General features: G+C 41.5%; 1 protein-coding gene across 9 annotated transcripts in view; it reads right to left on the bottom strand.

The window, feature by feature from the left end:
* Positions 1-13,088, bottom strand: part of IRAG1 (inositol 1,4,5-triphosphate receptor associated 1) — a 186,027-nt gene that overhangs the window by 27,724 nt on the left and 145,215 nt on the right. For all 9 annotated transcript variants that reach the window (XM_006167435.3, XM_027767850.1, XM_006167441.3 and 6 more), the window contains 4 exons: positions 9,290-9,413; positions 4,357-4,387; positions 1,297-1,437; positions 412-543 (listed from right to left, as the gene is read on the bottom strand). In XM_006167435.3, the coding sequence (XP_006167497.1) occupies positions 412-543; positions 1,297-1,437; positions 4,357-4,387; positions 9,290-9,413 (428 nt within the window). The remainder of the gene's footprint in view (positions 1-411; positions 544-1,296; positions 1,438-4,356; positions 4,388-9,289; positions 9,414-13,088) is intronic.

Raw genomic sequence — 13,088 nt, 5'->3', positions numbered from 1 at the left:
GCTAGTTCCATGGAATACAAATAGATATTTTGAGAAAAATTAGGGCAGGGTTGGGGAAGTTCTTTGGTTAAATGCATTTGGAAATACATAGGGAATGTTAAAGAGGTTGCTTCACTTTAGGACTTCTCGAAGCTTTGATAATGCCAGCATGCTTTAGAAATCCCCAAGAAATAGCATGCAGTAGCCCTCACACTTGAGTGTCTGCAGAAAGCTTTACTGAAAAGCACCTTGAGGGTTTAATAGTCCACCAAAAATACTCTGAATACCACCACGATGATGTACAAGAGGATGGCTGGGCAAGAGGAAGTGTGTATCACTAGATGGTGTCTGTAGCTGCCACTGCCTCTGCTATTGCTCTGGTTACTGTGGGTGGTGCAGGCTGGCTGGCAAGGCTAGGCCTGCAAAGCTCACCTGGCGGACAGCGCCCACCATCTCAGCTCGGCTGGAGAGGCGGGCAGCCAGGCGATGCAAGACGGCGATGTCCTCTAGCAGCTTCTGGTAGGTCTCCCGGTGCTCACAGTGGTGCCAGAGAGAAGCTGAGGACTGGAGAGTGAGGAGGAGCATCACTTGGGGTCTTCACATAATGCAATGGATTGACTATGCCCAAAAAGCAATATGCTAAAATCGTAAACCCCAAGTTGATAGTACTAGGAAATGGGCCTTTGGGAAGTAATTAGATGAGGAGGTGGAGCCCTCATGAATGGGATTAGTGCCCTTATAAAAGGAACCTATGCCCAGATGAAAAGGTGGCCATCTGCAAGCCCAAGGAGGCCCTCACCAGAACCTGACCACAATGGTACCCTGATCTTGGACTTCTAGTCTCTGGAACAGTGAAAAGTGAATGTCTGTTGTTGAAGCCTCCCAGACTATTGTACTTTGCTATGGCAACCTGAGCTGAGATATACACCAAGCCTAGACTTGGTTCTTGTGGGCCTCATCCTGGCTAGGAGAAATGCTTTCCTCAGGGCCCGGGGTCACAGCTTCTTCTGTGGATTAGAGAAGCCCAATGTGGATCCTCTATACCTGAGTGGTCTGAAAGAAAGGGTCACATCCAGGCTACTAGCTCCTCCTGAGAAGCTCCTATGGTCTCAGAGGCCTTGCCAAGAGCCCTGGAGTATTCAGGCTTTTGGGTTCTCTGCCTCAGCTCTTCTCAGCTCTCTGAGGAAGACGCCTCGGAGTCTTGGCTCAATTTTTCATTTCAAGAGACTCCACTTGGTGAATGGGGGAAGTGTGATACCCAGCATGGCCCTAGGAGTTGGCCTTCCTTCAAGGATTTGTCAAATCAGGCTCAATTACCGTAATGGAAGCTTTGAAGTTTTCCAGTTCCTTCTCGGTGTTCTCCTCTGTCAGGTTGCGTTCTCTTTCTGCCTGGCTAATTCTAGATTCCAGGGTGTAGCTGTCATTTCTAAAGGCCAAGGACAGTTGCACAAACACGTTCTGTTGGGAACAAGAGTGAGGAAGAGGCGCTCGGAGGAGCTATTGCAGGAAACAGGTTGCAGGTGTGTTACTTGCATGGTCATTTTACAACAACCTCTGACATAGTCACCAAAGCAACCATGTGCAAGTGGAACTCACTCCACAGTAAACAGTAACTGCAGTCTATATGAGGTCCTTCCCAGAACCAGACCACATGCATTTTACTTAAAAATAATCAGAAAATAACATTTTGCTTTTCCTTAAATTTCAAGAAAATAACATCCTGTATTTGGGTTTAAATAAACTTAACCTAGTGCAGCAGATTGTGTAAGCAGTTTGGATTTACACTGGGATTTATTGCATGAGGGGGTTTCGGAGATTTTGCATGAGAATACTATATTTAAACAAGCCCAGTTTGAGATGTAAACCTTGTTGACTTCCTCACATCTAGCCTGAATATTCTAAATCCTACATCAATAGCAACTTTAAGTAGCTGCCAGAAGATTAAATAATGCCAGGTATGATTCTGCTAGGAAAAGTGTTCTGGAATATCTATCCCATGCAAAACTGCAGCCTGTAAGAAAGAACTTTTAAAAGGTAGTACTTGGGGCCAGAAAATGACATAGCAGTTATATCACTGGGCTCACACAGTTGATGGTGGTTCAAGTCCCTGACAGTGGCTTGAAAATCACACCAGGTATGTGTATGTGTGTGCCCAAGATCCCAGGAAGAGCAGAGAGAAAGGATTGTGGAGAGTGATTTTTCACTTTCCCTCTGACTGTCTTTGTCTCTCTGATTGGTAAGTGCATGCACCCTAAGGCAAAAACCTCTAAAATCAAACAAAAAACAATTAAAAAATTTGAAAATAAAGGGTAGTATTGAAGCTAGGCCTGTGGACTAGTGATAAAGGAAGCCCGACCCCTATATGGCCTACTACAGTTTGAATCCTAGCCTTGGCAGCTTAAAAGATATGCCAAGTATGTGCCCCAAATCCCAAACAGTTGAAGAAATGGAGAAGGGATTGCAGCATGATTGCAGCATGATCACGCCTCATTAGGGTGCTCTCTCTCTCTTCCTCTCACCCTCTCTCCCTTTCTCTCTCTGTTGAATGAACACTCCCTCTGGCAATTAAAAAATTTTAAAAGTGGGGACCAGCAGTTAGCGAAATGGCTATGTAACTGGACTCCCATGTAGTCGACTGCGGTTCGCATCCCGGACCCGGTGGCTTGAAACACGCTGGGCGTGTGTGCGTGCATGCCCAAGATCCCAAGAGGAGAATGGAGGAGAAGGGATTGCAGCGTGGCCATCCCCCCGAGGGGTGATTTCTCACTTTCTGTTTCTCTGTCTCTGTCTGGCGAGCTCACGCACCCTATAGTAAAACCTCTCAAAAAAAAAAAAATTAAAACGTGGTATTGATCAGAAATGGAATTCCTGGAATAATAGGAAACTACTAGGGAAGAGAAACAGACAGATGGTCTCCACACAGGAAGGAAGCAATGGTCTTCAGTTCTACAGCCTTTATCTGCACAGCCTGAGTCAAGAGGTAGCAGATTTATACCCTGTGGTCACAAACTCTGGCTGGGCTTCTGAAGTCCCTGTAACATGGCCCATAGAGGCAGAGAACCGAAGGCTCTAAACTGACTCAGTTATGACAATGATGGCAATGTTGAAAATTATTCCTTACTGAGCATCTATCTACCATAAGCCTCCCCTGCTATGAGTATCGCAAACCTTAGTTGCTTAATGCCACAACTCCCCTCTGGGGTGGGAATTTTAATACTCATTTTATAGGTAAAGAATCCAAACCAGAGATGTCATCTACTTGTTTAAGGTAACACAAGGAGTAGCAGAACCAGGAGGTAACCTTGGACTATCTGATTCCCAAACCTTTTGTCTTCCCATCTTGAGGACAGCTATGTCAGCATATACCAGAGGACAGGGCCAGGCTGATAAACTACTTGCTGTCCCTGGCCCTTGATTACAAATGTCAGCTGATGGGATTTGAGCTCACACCCTAGTGATGAGGACTCTCTGTCTACCTAGACCTCAGTCAAGTCTATGAATAATACTCAGTGCTTAGTTCTCTAGATCTGGGATATCCCCTTAATGACAATGTGACATGAAGAGTCCAGAATTCAGTTGGAACATGGTCAAATCTTGATTTTGCTAAGTGCTAGATTTGGGATGTTGGATAAGTTATTTTCTCAGAGATGATGGGAAGATCAGCCTAAGGATGGATTTGAGAGTGTTGTGAACTGTAAGTGCAAAGTCCCTGTACAAAGTGGTTGTTATTGTCTGTGGAAGATATCTCATATCGTCTGTCTTCCTCAACTTACCTGGCCCCACCAGCTACTCTCACTGTCTCACTTCTGATACATCCTCTTTGTCCATCTGCCCCTTCACCAGAATTAACGGCAAATCCCCTCAGATCACTTGCCGTCTCCACTGAGACAAGGACCAAGGAGTGTCATGGGTGGGTTGGCTAGACTGGATTGCTGACAACCCAGGCACTCACCCTGCTGAGCTAGCTTTCTCATAGCTGGAGCCTTCAGAATGTACCTTTTCCCTCTAGACCAAAGTTTGCAACTTGAAAAATTGACCATTTTTTCATAATTTTGAAATAAATCTGATACAGTTATGCAGCCTCCCAGCTTGCTCTGTGTATCCAAGCCATATATTGAAAGGATATGAACCATCTCTGAGGCAATATGGGATTTCCAACTCTGATCAAATTTGTTAACTTCCCCTCCCCCACTAAAAGTGGGAGTGAGGACCTTAGAGGTTCAGGAGGGCTGCTCACTAATGTCTGTGCAATCCCACAGTCACTCATCCTCAGTTTTTGGTAAAAAATGTTAGGGTAAGAAGCTGGAGGAAAGTAGGCTTTGAATAAGCCCGGTCAGACACAGGCACTACATTTCATAAAGCACTTGAGTCACTCACCTCAACTTCCTTTTCAGTGAGTGGAGGGGCACTGTGAAAAGAAAACACACACAAATGAACTTTGCCCAACCTATTAAATAAACCAACAGGCAACTCTGAATGACCAGATCGGCACAGAGTGGGTTGAGTAGGGGAGATGGAAAAGATGCACAGTGCATTTTGCATGTTGTCATCTGTGAGCTATTGACTATTGTGGAAGGAGCATGGTGGAAAATATTAGGTGCTGGGGCCAGGCCTCCAGAAGTGCCATTACCATCTCTGTGACTTTGGACAAGGTATCTAATTTCTCTAATGTCCAGTTGCTCATCAGTAAAATGAGAAGAATAAAATGTACTGTGTGAAATCTTACAAGGGATATATGTACCTATGTATTTGTGTGTGTGTGCATGTGTACATGAGGGAATCTTTAAAATTTTCAGGGGAGGGAGCAGCAGATGATATAATGGTTACAACACTGGATTCCCAGAGTCAACCGCAGTTTGAGTCCTGGACCCAGCAGCTTAAAACTCATGCTGGGAGCATGTGTGTGTGCCCCAAATCCCAAGAGGAGCCTGAAGGATAAGGGATTGTGGCATAGCCATCCCCACTAGGGGGTGATTTCTGTCTCTCTGTCTCTGTCACTTTGGTGAGCATATGTGCCCTATCGCAAAAATCTCTAAAAAAATTTCATGGAAAATGCATGTTATAAAAAACTTATGCATAAATTTTGAGATGTTTTACACCAAAATAATTTCAAACTTTAATTCTATTTTCCATAAACTTTTCAAAGTCTACTCATGTAACATGCATAATGCAGGAGCACTCAGGAAATATCAGCTATTACTACTATTAATTTACAGGCTTGCTGTGAGAAATTAATGAGAAGATACATGTCATGGTACTTTCTAAACTATACACATCTGAGTTACAATGATAACTTTTCTGGGGTTACCTCGGTCTGCAAAGCCAGACTGTTTTCCTATTTCTGGGATTGTAACAAAGGTGCATGTGGGCCAGAATATAAAAGGTAGAAAAAAATGGCCGGAGGGAGACCCTCTGATGGTGGGATCAGAGGGTCCGCAGGAGTCCCAGCTGGTCCAGAACCTCACAGAAGGTTCCTTGTCGTGTGTGGTTCCTTCAGCCAGGGCTCCTGACAGTCAACAAACCATTTTCTGTATGTTCACTCTGTGTTGCTGAGGCTACTGCTGTTGATAGTGACTAAAGCTGGCTTTATTTGCTCAGAAGCCTCGACAATGTAAATAATGCAAAGTCCTTTCCTGTGCTAGGGCAGGGAGGTTGGGAGGGGTGCTACCAGCGTCACAGGACCTGGCCACAGCATACCATTGATAAGCTTCTCAGGAAACACAGCTTCCTCCCTTTGACGGGTGCAGAGGGACCCCGAGAGCAAAGGTAGGGGTCAGCCATCTCTGCAAGGGGCTGGTTCTCACCCCTGATGAGGGACTGTGAGAGCCTTCCTGTGAGGATGAGGCGACAAGACTCCATGGCCATAAAGTCAACAGAGAACAGAACATGGATAAACAACTGCAAATATGTTCGGTGCTAACAGTTGTCACACTCCACCCATCAGGCCATTTCCTTTGAGGGTCAACATACTCTTCACTGTCAAGTGGAGCATATATGACTGTTTCAATGATGGATCAAAATCCACTAGTTTGTCTCAGACTCCTGGACTCATTTAGTCAGATGAGGTGAAATTTATGTATTTTCACAAATTATTAGACACACCTTTTTTTCTATGCTGATGACTCATATTCTATTTTTTGTTGTTTTGTTTTTATGTTGAGAACTGAGGACTCAGGGAAATACCATTTAGGTCAACAAGCCACATGACATGGCAATTACTGATGCAAACAGCTATGATTTGCAAACACACAGAGGCAGCTGGAGGCAGAGCAATGGGCCTCCAAAAGGACAGAACACCTTTTCATGTGATCCCTTGTAGCTCTTCTTTGAAGAAATGTCTACTGAAGTCCTTACAGTTTGAGAAATTGGCTATTCTTTTATTGCTATTGAGTTATACATTTTTTTATATATTCTAGAAACAAATCCCGTGTCAGATATATAATTTGTAAATATATTCTCCCATTCTGTGAGTTGCCTGCCTTTCACTTTCTTTTTTTTAATTTTTTTTTTTGAGAGATTTTCACTGTAGGGCGCGTGCGCTCGCCAGACAGACAGAGAGAGACATAGAGACAGAAAGCGAGAAATCACCCCCCAGGGGGGATGGTCACGCCGCAATCCCTTCTCCTCCATTCTCCTCTCGGGATCTTGGGCATGCATGCACACACGCCCGTCGTGAGTTTTAAGCCACCGGGTCCGGGACACGAACCGCGGTCGACTACGTGGGAGTCCAGTGACATAGCCATTACGCTAACTGCTGGTTCCCCCCTTTCACTTTCTTGTTGGCATTGTTTGAAGCACAAAAGTTTTTAATTTTGTTGAGGTACTATTTTTTTTTTAATCTTATTGCTTGTACTTTTGTTGTCTTATCTAAAAAACTATGGACAAACCCAAGGTCATGTTTTCTACTGAGTTTTATTTTATTTTCAGGACTATGATCCATTTTGAGTTAGTTTTTGTGTATTGCATGAGGTAGGGTTTCAACTTCACTCTTTTGCATGTGGCTATGCAGGAATCACAAATCATTTGTTAAAATTACTATTCTTTTTATCTGGAAATCTCTTTACCAAAATCTTTGCTTAAATGGCTCATTTTTGTCATTTGCATTAATTTGTCTCATATTAATTATTTCCTTATATTACCTTATAGAGGTCCTCAACCCTCTACTCAATGTTCCACTCCCATGTTATTCTTTATATGCACCCTGGTTCATTGTCTTCCTGGTAACTTTATTATCTCAAGTAATTTGTTTGGTTACTCAAATATTAGTATTTATTTCCTTACTTAGAATGTAAGTGCATGAGAAGAGTGACTGTATCTGCTTGTTCTCCATTCTAATGTCTGGCACAGAGTAGGCCCTCAGTGAATATTGACTAAATACCTATTTACTGCTAGTGTTGGTGTTTGGCCCTAGGTTATCTCATCCAGTGATATCACCATTGTTGTTAACCAATCACTGTTCATGTCTCTAACTCGGGTTCTAGCCCTGTTTTTTCTCCTGAACATATTCATCCTGCTGATCTTGTGACCTTCTTTACATGGTCAGATCTGAATCTACATAGTCCATATAGCATGTGAAATCAACTTTTTCACACAAAAACTCAAGTGTAATATTACCACATTTCTTTTGAAGTTCTGCCTTCCATTTTTTGTACAGTAAGTCTCATGTGACAGTTGTGTCCATCTACTCCAAGCTCTAAACCAGGACTAGAGAGCTCTGGGCCAAATCAAGGGAAAGTGCCTTTACTGAGGCTAGGAGCAGAGAGGCTGGTTTAGTGGTGGGGCAGGGAGGTTAAGGACAGGCAATCTATCTATTAAAACAATGCATGAGAGCTAATGATCTTAATCTGGGAGGCTGGATCACATGCTTCAGAAGGAGATCATAATCACCAGTCTTACAGGGCTATGCAGGCTCTTGCAGTTGGTAGCTGGTAGTTATTAACTTATTCAAGGAATATGAAATCACTCAGTAGCCTCTTCCTGGGTACACTGGGAGGTATAGCCTAACCATACTAATTATCTTCAAATTTACCAAGGAAAAAGAAGCTAATCATATTCTCAGCCAGCCCTGTTTCTTGCAAAATGAAGAACATCAATGGTTTTGGTACTTATGATAGGCTGTTGGTAAAGATGGTCTGGAATCAACTCATCCCAGAATTCAGTTACTAACTCTTATCACTTGCTTTCAGGTCATTTTGTCTCTCTGTTCCCTCACTACAGACAGACAATGCAAAAAATCCTCCTTTTCTTTTTTATTGGGTTATCATAAATACCAAAAGACATCCTGTATGTATACATGGTCCATAGTATGCCACACACTTGGGTGCTTATCTTTTGATTTCCTGCTTCTGGACACCCCTCTTGGCCTTCCATGAGGTAAAATAGCCCAACTCACATCCTCCTCCAGCTGTGGATACAGCCTGCTTCAAATGTGTTACTAGAACTTTTCCTGTTTGTCTAGTTGCCAAGTTCATTTGAGCATTTCTCTGATGACTGTACTTTAGTTGATTACAGTATAGAATTTGCACACATCACACATACTGGACAAAAGTTGTTCTCCCATCATATTTATCTCCAAAAACTGGGAGCTCTGTTACACCAGATTGCTAATGGCCTTTCCCCCACAAGAGTTCAAACATCAGGTTGCAGAGCTTGGCTGGAGCCCTCACCTATAGGTGCCCATCCAATTCCCATTGCTTACTAGTCCCCTCTCTTCTCCCCCTTTATACTCCAAACTGTTCACTTTTCAGCCCCATCCTCGAGGGCCCATTATGTGCTAACATTACCTTAAGTTCCTGCTCATACATAGTATCATTTAGCTGGCACAGTAACAGAGAACTTATGACCTTTATTGGTAAATCTGAAGCTCAGAAAGCAAAGGCACTTTTCCCCCATGGGTGGAAGAAGTCTGGTAAACTTTCCAAGCAATCTTTTTTCAAGTGGTTCTAAATTCTCAACCTCTCTCTCCCTGCAGATATCTGACCTAGACTCAGTTATACATAAATGGTGTCTCTGGGATTGAAGCTCACACCCCTTGGCTCAAAGCCTACCATCCTCTGCTGTTAGCCTCTGGTGAACCTTACTCCCTCCTGGGCTGTGCCTTATGCACTCCACCCACTCTTTTGGTTGGAAACACTCAACCTGTGTTTTTTTGTTTGTTTGTTTGTTTTGGATGCATTATTCCCTTTCTGGGCCACTAGACTTTAGCCATTCTGGGATCAAGAACTAAAACTGGTGGTCCTGTGTTCTATCCAGAACCTAATACAGGAGATACCAAATACAAGGCTTTCTGCAACCCACATCCTGCTTTTACCTTCCAGGGAGAGACTTGTGGACTCGCAGTTTGCGCAGCAGCACATCAGAAATATTGGGCATGACATCCAAGCCACTCCTTAATTCTTCCTCTTCAATAGCTGGTGAGAGTTCAGAAGGGAGCCCTGGAAAATAAAAAAGTGTTTACTCATAAAATGTCTAGCTTTACAGGAAAGGAAGAGCTTAAACTCTTACAACTATCTAGTCATATGCCAAGGACTTTTTAGTTGTCATCTTACTTTATCCTCATAACCCAATGAGTCAGAATGTAATAATCTTTTATTATAGGAGAGTAAATCAAGGCTCATCAAGATTAAGTAACTTGCTCAAGGTTACAGACCTAATAAATGGTATAGCCAGACTGCAAACCAAGGTCGACCTGTTCCAAATTCTGTTGGGTCGTCAGAAAAGTCATGATGCATTTTTGCATAGAAAAAAACACATTATAACTTTTCCAATGGCCCAATATTTCTTTCCATTGTTTCCACAGAATCAAAAAGGACTTGTGTCTGGTTTCTGGCAAATAGAAGCGAGTTGGTTGTTTGAATATAATGTTTAGAAAACCCCTTTCTCTTTGGCAAGCCTCTCACAAGGGTTATTGACCAATTCTTCTTCTTCAACTAATTCAACTGTTTGTTTTATACTGCTTGGAAATCAGCAACTGGTTTCACACTGTCATAGATAGGATAGACAGGGATTTTTCTGTAAAGTTAAGGTTGTTAGATCTGTTATATATCTCAGAAATTTAGATGCCTCCTAGTCAAGAGAGTCAATGGGCAGCCTTTGGTTATCTCCTAAAATGATCTTGATTCTATATTCTCAAGATAGAAAGAACAAATCAAGCATTCTCTTTCCCATACATAATTGGTCTGTTTGAAAACAGTTCTTATATTTCTCCAATGCATCCCTTCTCCAGTCTTTAGTCCAATTTTTCCAGGTATTTACTGTGGTCCACTATGGTTGACAGCCTCTAGACACCATCCTCTGCCTGCACACATTCTGATTTGTTGTTGTCCCCGAGGCCCAGATGTGATGGAACTCAGAACTGAGCCCAACCATATTAATAACAAAAATTTTTAAAAACCAACCACAATATACCAACAACTCTTTAATATAAGAAAAGGCAATAGTCTTTAAAAATAATGGCAAGATAAATATAGAAATTACTAGGAACAAGTGTAGAAGTCCCACCCTTTTTAACCCTTTGTTTCTTCCAAAAAATCAGTGTTAAAGAAAGATGTGAGAGGAGAAATTCTTTTTTAATTAAATATTATTATTATTATTACTATTATACATTTGATCACTATACATCATTTAGCTTACAAAGAGAATTTACCCAACGTAAAACACACTTCAGACCAGTCCAGTTGAGAACACTATACACATTATCTTCAATAGGTAATAAACCTTTCCTGTGTCCCCAAGTGTCTTGCCTCTCTATTTATCCCCCTAATTTCCTTCCCTATACTCTTCCTGAGAATAGAAATTCTTACAAAGAATTTACACAGAATGAGAAGGGAAGTGGACAAATGGGAGGGTAGGTGGTCTGCATAAAAGGTTCAGAAAGTTTCTCAAATAGAAGGTTCTCCATTCCCATACCAACACTTCAAAGAGAGAACAAACTGCCTGGACTGCCTGACATTTTGCTTTTCTTACTGATGAGAATTGGAGAGGAAAGACAGAATGATTGAACATTCTATCAGAGTCAATTATCTTGAACAATATGGAGGAATTAACCAGAAAGGAAGACTTAAAAAAAAAAAGGTAAACAAAGCAGACTCCTCTGATAAAGACACATGGAAAGCCCCAGCTGATGTTACCACCATGCCCTTCTTCCAGCTCCTGAAAAATAGCGGTCAAACTCTTCGTATTTTGTCTCCTTTTACCTAGTAGGGGAGTGAGTGGCTGCTGAGAAGAGATGAATGAAGTTTGGAAAATAAATAATTGGTCAGATTGTCTCTACAATGCTATCAGAAATTCATGAAACAATCTAAAATCCACTGTTACCCTAAGAGAATGAGATAATGTCCCCAATTTGTTGTAATAAACTCAAGTTTTGAATGATAAGCAAAGTTACAAAAAAAAAAAAAGAAAAAGAAAAAAGATCAGAAACCAAGTCTGTGAACATTACTGCCCACAGCTCTATCTGAACTTCCCCTTTTCCCCACCACCCAACAGCAACAAGCAAACATAAATATGAAATCCTCCACTAAATTGCTGAAGATGAGACAGAGAGATCTCAGATAATATAATATAGGAAAGAGTCAATGAAAATTAGCACAATATATTTGGGTAGAGAGAAAATCCAGGTAGAAATGTGCAGACCAAAAAGAAATAATACAAAATGGCATGGCAACAATACAAAAATACTACAGCCAAAAGAGGAAGGAAAGAAGGAAGGAAGGTAGAAGGGAAGGAAAAAGCAAAATATGTAGGAGACAGATGTCATGATGGAAATTTAGCTGCAAGAAATACATAAAAAATGCAAAAATGCATTTCTGTAAAAAATATATACCACAAAAACTTTGGCTGTAGAGAAATTAGAACATAAAAAAATAAGAAATTAGAGGTAAGGTGAGAAGATCACATATAGATGAAGAGGACTGCTCTTTAAAAAAAAAAAAAATTGTCAGAGGACACATGGGCTCACCAGAGAGAAAGAGAGAAAAAGTGAGAAAGTAGCCCTCCTCCCGTGAGGCACACTCATACTGCACTCCCTTCTCCATATATCCCTCCTTTTGGGATTTTTAGGCATGCACGCACATGCTACTCTGCACGTTTCTCAAGCTGCCTGTCGAATATGTGGGATCCATTTGCCTTAATCACCAGGCCATGGGCTAGCCTGAGTATTGTTATTCAAGGAAACAAATGAAGACCAAAATAAAGAAGTAATCAAAAAATCATAAAATATAGAACTAACCAATATATTGAAATGAAGGAATAAAACAGATATAGCTTCAATTCAATTTAGTAAGGAGGGTGAGAAAGATGGAGTGATCACAAAGACTACCAAGGAAAGAAAGATTGAAGAATTAGGTTGTTGGGAAAGTCATGATAGGGGGATGGGTACTTTCCCATCATGCGTCTATGTTTTTCTATGATGCAAAAATGTTTCATGGCTTTTCTGACAACCCAATATATAGAAATGAGAGTCTTTCTTTCTTTCTTTCTTTCTTTCTTTCTTTCTTTCTTTCTTTCTTTCTTTCTTTCTTTTTTTTTTTTTTTTGCTATATGGTGCGTGTGCTCGCCAGAAAGAAAACGAGAAATCACCCCCCAGAGGGGATGTCCACGCCATAATCCCTTCTCCTTCATTCTCCTCTTGGGATCTTGGGCACACACACACATGTACTGGCATGAGTTTAAGCCACCGGGTCCTGGATTTGAACCGCGGTCAACTACATGGGAGTCCAGCGACATAGCCATTATGCTAACTGCTGGCCCCCCAATATATAGAAATGAAATAATCAACCTGAAGTTGATTCACTGTTGACCTATTTATGGATTATGTTATCTCTGAAGTAATAAACAAATCAAATGGAACAAAGAACATATTCAAAGATACAACAAAAGAAAAACTTCCTTAGTTGAGGGGAACATGGAAATTGTAGGCTCCAGGCTGACAAAGCATACCATATTAAAAAAAAAAAAAAAAAAAAAAGATAAAGAAAACCTTCTCCAGATGTCCTAAGAGTAAAAGTAAGACATCGTCAGAGAAGGTGAGGGTTAGGGAGTGCTGGAAATCAACTGGTCCCAGATTTCTCTCAATATTGAATATAGTGGGGCCACATCTACACAGTTCT

This window comes from Tupaia chinensis, unplaced genomic scaffold, assembly GCF_000334495.1.
Source record: "Tupaia chinensis unplaced genomic scaffold, TupChi_1.0 Scaffold144767_1, whole genome shotgun sequence".
NCBI lineage: Eukaryota > Metazoa > Chordata > Mammalia > Scandentia > Tupaiidae > Tupaia > Tupaia belangeri.
The sequence above is the reverse complement of the archived record's forward strand: the minus strand, read 5'-3'. Positions and strand labels throughout refer to the sequence as shown.